Genomic DNA, 5,694 nt, shown 5'->3' on the forward strand with positions numbered 1-5,694 from the left:
GAAAGAGAGAAAGAAAGAGGGGTTGTTATTGTAAGCTTTTCATTATTGTAAGCTTGTTGTTCTTGAAATAAAAGAGTGTGTTTTATCCCCTCCGAGTGTTTCAAAGCCACCACAAGTGGTTTCTCCCACCAACAACACTTACATCCCAATGATACTCACGAATCCAAGAATATAAGATATCCTCATTTTCATCATACATATCCTTTGACAGCTGCTACCATAACACAACATAAAAATAATGACAACAGTGTAGTATGAAAACAACCATTCATTGGAATTTTGAAACATAAGGAGAAATCCAAAACTTAAGTGCTGATATGCATGTAGAGCATTTGAAATTCTGGATAAAAACCAATCTTACCTCATCTGGAGAAGGTACTGTGTATGCCAAAAACTTCTCTGGGTTAGCCGGATCTGAACCTGATGCCACACAAGCTTTCATAATAGCCTGTAATAAAAAATCAAGAACCCACTCAACAAAGTGCATCATTAAGTGTTTAGTTTTCAGGACTATCCATGCCAAATTCCATGGGCTAAAGATAAGTTATAGTTTAGAAAAATTTTTCTAATTTGTTTCCATACATACACTTTTCATTAACACAGAATTTATTGTCTTGCGTTCACTGCATTCTATTACTTGCTTTTGATTGTAGTCCTGCAGCTTTCTATTTCCAAGTTGAATATTTCTTTAGGTACTTATTTCTCAATCACTGGTCCTAGTCATTAAATGATGCATGAAAATAAACCTGCAAGTATGTTGCCACTTATATTTCTGATTTTCAATTTGCCTACACATTCACCTAATTTATCTGAATAGGCACCACAAATATTCTAATTCGACTCTCATCTGCCTGCTCCCATGCAATACATCCACTCAAAGAACTAACCCGTGATTCATAGGCATCACGGTCAGATGGATCGAACTTGCTGTAATTTTCTGCATCAGCTGTAGGAGCACCATCAAATGCTACTGTGACAAATTTATCTCCATACCTGGTACAACGTCATAAAGCTGTGAAAGTTAAGGATTTGGAAGTGAAAAATGCTGGAATGCAAAATGATCATCCACTGTTTTGAAAGTTCCAAAATTTGGCCAGTAACCAGCAATTCTAATTCTTTTCATTTGAGAAATGACACTCTTGACATTCCACACGTTGTCCTTAGTTATATATTACAAGTGAAAATGCTGGGATGCAATATGATCATCCACTGTTTTACAAGTTCCAAAATTTGGTCAGTCATCAGCAATTCTAATTCTTTACATTTCAGAAATGACACTCCCCTTCCATCCCACACAGTGTCCTTATTTCTATATTGGTTGCTCCAAAATGCATATGGAGTCAAAAAATTAATTCCTTAATGTTACTGCATCCTTTACTAATAAATAATATTCTTCATAATTGTTAAATAACAGAGTAGGAGTTGTGGCATGGAGGGGGGTGTAACATAATAGTTGAAGCATAAGAAAGCAATATATGCTAATATATCATTCTATGCATACATGTATTCATGTGTAACATATGTTTCTAAGAAACACAAAAAGAAATTAAAAAAATTAAGCAGCATAGCTTTTTTCCCTGACCAAGAACGAGGAGGAAAAGAAGGAAATCTACTAGCCAAACTAGCAATCATTGAAGACCTTTACTTCACTCTTACATGGTAAATTAATAGGAAGAGACACTCTGCAAGGCGAGATTCTATTTTCATCCTTTGTAGCACAATATAAAAAGCAACAAATAACACCATACCGATCAAAATCAGGTAGCAGAGGCAAAATCTCGACTGGCTTTAAATTTTTATTAGTTGCATGCACATGGGGTAACTTGTTTGAGGCAAACGATGCTGGAATTTCCTGGATTTGTCTTTCCCTGAAAATATTACTAATGCTTTCAGAAAGTAAAGCAAAAGGGTTATATAATTTCTTCTTCTCTTCCGACATTTTCTTCACATAGGCAAGGTAGAAAAAACAAACCTTTTATTGAGATTGTCCAAAAGCTTGCAGCCTCCCTTCATCTCTCTCATTTCTTTAGCTTGTTTTTTAGTCAGAGACTGAAAATTCAAATGTCTCTAATACGATACAGCTTTCAGCAATTTGTGAAGCAAATAACAAGCAATGAACAGCATGAAAGGCATACCAGTTTAGCTGACTCCATGCTAAGAGGAGATATATAGTGTCTTAACTAGCCAAGAAACACCTTTATCTGTTGGCCTTTCTTTTCTTTTTATGCCGTCTCTCTTTACAGGGGTGACTGACTCATCATCATGCAACAATTCCTCATCTTCAGGAGCAAGAAGTTGTCTAACACTAGGAGGACTAACAAAACCAGTAGAAAAAAGGGTGCTCAGGAATGTCATGTTGTATAAATTACCTAGACCCTAGAAAAATAAGCCGTTGAGAGATTATACTTGTATACACTGAGATCAAGAAGGTCAAGAGGTATCCCAAGATCTGGCTCAACATATAGTTGAGGTTTATACATTTTCTCCAAAGATGTGATTGTGTACTTAGTAAATCTGCAAATAAGAACACTGACATTGACTATAATAGTTTCATATAGAAGTACAGCATGATATCCAAGCATATCAACAGAATATTAGGTGACTGGAAATTCCGCAGCATTTTGTTCTCCTTTTTTAGACAACGCCTCGCTTGAAATCGTTTTGTCAAAAAATTCTGCATGGCAAACTTCATAAAAATCAATCATAAGCTGGTGTAAGATGGAATAGAGATCAACTTGATACAAATAAAGTCTTATCTGCTAAACACCATGAGTTCGCTGCAGTTACGACATACAAGAATTACAGAAACATGCATGGTCACACTCAATAATCACTAGGTTGTCAATCTATGGAATTCTAAATTCTATTAGCACATCAATGCTTTCTTCAAAGATCAGATAGCCATATCCAATACTATAAGATATCAGCATCGTTTCAAGTTTTCCATGTGTGAATTACAAGCATATTGCTTGACTAGAGCATTAGATAACTTCGTAAAATTTATTATTTATGCTACCTGTCTCACCAATTTACCAGTGATCTTTTGACATAATTTATCATGTGCATGCTTTAAGCTTCTTCCTGTTCGTACCACCAATTTGCAGGATAAACAGGATCACAGCATTTTAGGAATCATGCAAACACTGAAGAATGCAATAGTTATTATATCCTTTCTCAAATACCAATAAACCAGATGCAATGCTTCCTACTGACACCTCTTCAACGAGATTCTTCCTTTTGAATAATTGTGATAATATATTTTGTGAATACAAAGCTAAATTAGGCTCACTCCAAAAATTAGATAGTAACATCGGAATATTTGTTGTATGCGTGTTGTTTTTTTTTTGTTTTTTTTTTTTGGGGGGGGGGGGTGTTTGGTAAATTTTTTTTTTTTTTTTTTTTTTTTTTTTGGGGGGGGGGGTGTTTAAGAGAAACAGTGGAATGACTGCAATCTAAATTCCATACAAGCCTCATCTAATGTAAATAAACTTACACAAGAGTTAAGAAATTAGTCCCCTTCCTCAACACTCTCCTTGAGGGGGAACAGATATCTATCACGTCCACCTTCTTGGCATGCCTCAACTTAAACTTTCCTGCTAAAATTCTTAAATGCACATGCATAAAAACCTCATGCTACATGCACATACCGATCTTTCTCTCTCTTTAAAGGCATCAGCTTCGGTTGAGCACTAGGATCAGGAAGTTCATTCCAGAATCTTCAAATAGCAAGCAAGCAAAAATAACATCAGTCCTGGAAATACGCAAAGTAAATTTCAGTTTAAAAGAAGAAAAAACTAGCATGTACAACAAACTTTACTTGCCAGTCATGGATAGCGTGTCTAGAGTATTAAATAATACACATACTAGAAATCGGTCACAGGATCCAAAAATGAAGAAAAATAAAATGCACCCCCATGCTGGCATGAGATAACATAGGTTTCCCAATTGGAAAAATGGGTTTAAAGGCATGGTAGAACAAGAAAAATGGGCAAAGGAGAAACTTCAAAATTTGCAAGGAGAGCCTACCTAATCCACACAACTAAGTTAGCAACAGATTCAAGGCTCCCATAGCAAATAGAAGTGGTTTTCAGATGACACCCAATTAATTTTCCTTATTTAATATCTTGAGATATTGGTGTTCCTCTCTGTATACTGGAACACCCAATTAATTTGCAGAGTTTGATGTTGATAAATTGCTATGATACATCATGCATTGGTGCAAGTCCCAGCAACACCTAATTTACAAGAAAATAAAAAACAAAGTAAAAAACATTCAAGCATAAACCTGAGCCCCGAAAAGACATAACATCAAACCACATTAGTTGATCTACCAGAGTTAATAATAGTATTAAAAGTGATCACTGGAGGGCTAAAGGACCAACTAGTTAAAGATTATTTTCATGAAGAAGCCTAAGTGTTTCAGTCAATTTCTGTCAAAACAACAATAGCAGGCTGGAGACTTCACTAATAAAAGCAGGCTCAGGCACATTGGATGGACTACAGATTTTGTTGTTATTCTGATTTTAGGACAAGAAGAATCATTCGTGACTATTCAAACTTAATTCAGCGTACTCACTTCAACTTGCACAAGAAGGTCGTTGGCTTCTTCGACCTATTCTCAGCCCTCTCCTCACCCAAAAATGGAGTTGCCACCCTATCCCCTGTTGGGGAATCCGACTGGTGATATACTAATATTTACTCATAAGAGGCTAAGCACACTGACATAATATTTAACATGGTTCGGCAAATCACCTACATCCACAGGAGAGTTGATATTATTAAAGATAGAGAAAGAATACAAAACAAATATATAGAAGAGGAGAATTACATCTACTCACACTTAACTCCCAGCTCACTATTGTAATGGCAACAGGGCTGCTGTTTTTAGTAGCTCTCTCTTTCTCTCTTCACTCTTCTCTTCACTCCTAACACACTCACTCTCACATTTTACTCTTAAACAATGCCTCTATTTATAGACATCAATGGTAAGACAAGATCTATAAATCATGGCATGATTTGTGGCACTAATGGTGGCAACACATGAGTTGCACCATTTTTGTCAATGGTGGTGCAACATGGGTACACCCCTACTATTGTAGGCTTTTGATAATGACAACCCTACTTCTTAGGGTAGGTTGCAAATGATTGCTGCACATTAATGACAACAATCCTAACAATCACTTCCTTTGCCATTCATGTGGGCAATTGTCCTCTTACTTCTTCAGCATAAGCTTACATCCTGCAGCTCTTCCAAGCTTACCATTCCGAGAGCGTCTGTGGCCAAGTTTACATGTACTCGTCAAACTTTTTAATCACCAGAGTTACCAAAGCACACCCTTGCTCACACCAAAGGATCACTTCAACCAAATGGTCTCACACATCACATCTGAAAAAGTGTTAACGCTTATCTCTGGAACACAACATTCCCTTTCGAGCATATTAACCATGCTCGGTCCGGAATAATTTATCAAGCCTCACACCAAGGCTTACAACACCCCCTCAAATAAAAATTTCTATTTCCAAGTGCAATAGTCATTATTTGAGTATCTCAATATGATCATAAGCTTACCACTCTTCCAAGAGTCTACTCATCCAGGAGTTGCGTCTGCTCTCTATTCCATCCTAGGAACCACGTTTTACTTCTCCGTGAGTCTCTTGCTCTTAGTCTCAAGAGTCTAGATAGCTCTACACCTT

The 5,694-nt window shown here is 36.6% G+C and overlaps 1 protein-coding gene across 1 annotated transcript in view; it reads right to left on the reverse strand.

The window, feature by feature from the left end:
* The window catches only part of LOC105116013 (RNA polymerase II-associated factor 1 homolog), a 13,814-nt gene extending 9,152 nt beyond the window's left edge, over window positions 1–4,662 (reverse strand). The window contains exons 1-9 of the mRNA XM_011013144.1: window positions 4,577–4,662; window positions 3,648–3,716; window positions 2,407–2,514; window positions 2,136–2,314; window positions 1,973–2,049; window positions 1,749–1,868; window positions 888–993; window positions 362–448; window positions 139–211 (exon numbers count right to left, since the gene is read on the reverse strand). Coding sequence (XP_011011446.1) covers window positions 139–211; window positions 362–448; window positions 888–993; window positions 1,749–1,868; window positions 1,973–2,049; window positions 2,136–2,153 — 481 coding nt within the window. The 5' untranslated portion in view covers window positions 2,154–2,314; window positions 2,407–2,514; window positions 3,648–3,716; window positions 4,577–4,662. The remainder of the gene's footprint in view (window positions 1–138; window positions 212–361; window positions 449–887; window positions 994–1,748; window positions 1,869–1,972; window positions 2,050–2,135; window positions 2,315–2,406; window positions 2,515–3,647; window positions 3,717–4,576) is intronic.
* Between the last annotated feature and the right edge of the window lie 1,032 nt (window positions 4,663–5,694).

Source organism: Populus euphratica, unplaced genomic scaffold, assembly GCF_000495115.2.
Source record: "Populus euphratica unplaced genomic scaffold, PopEup_1.0 scaffold829.1, whole genome shotgun sequence".
In the NCBI taxonomy this organism is placed as follows: domain Eukaryota; kingdom Viridiplantae; phylum Streptophyta; class Magnoliopsida; order Malpighiales; family Salicaceae; genus Populus; species Populus euphratica.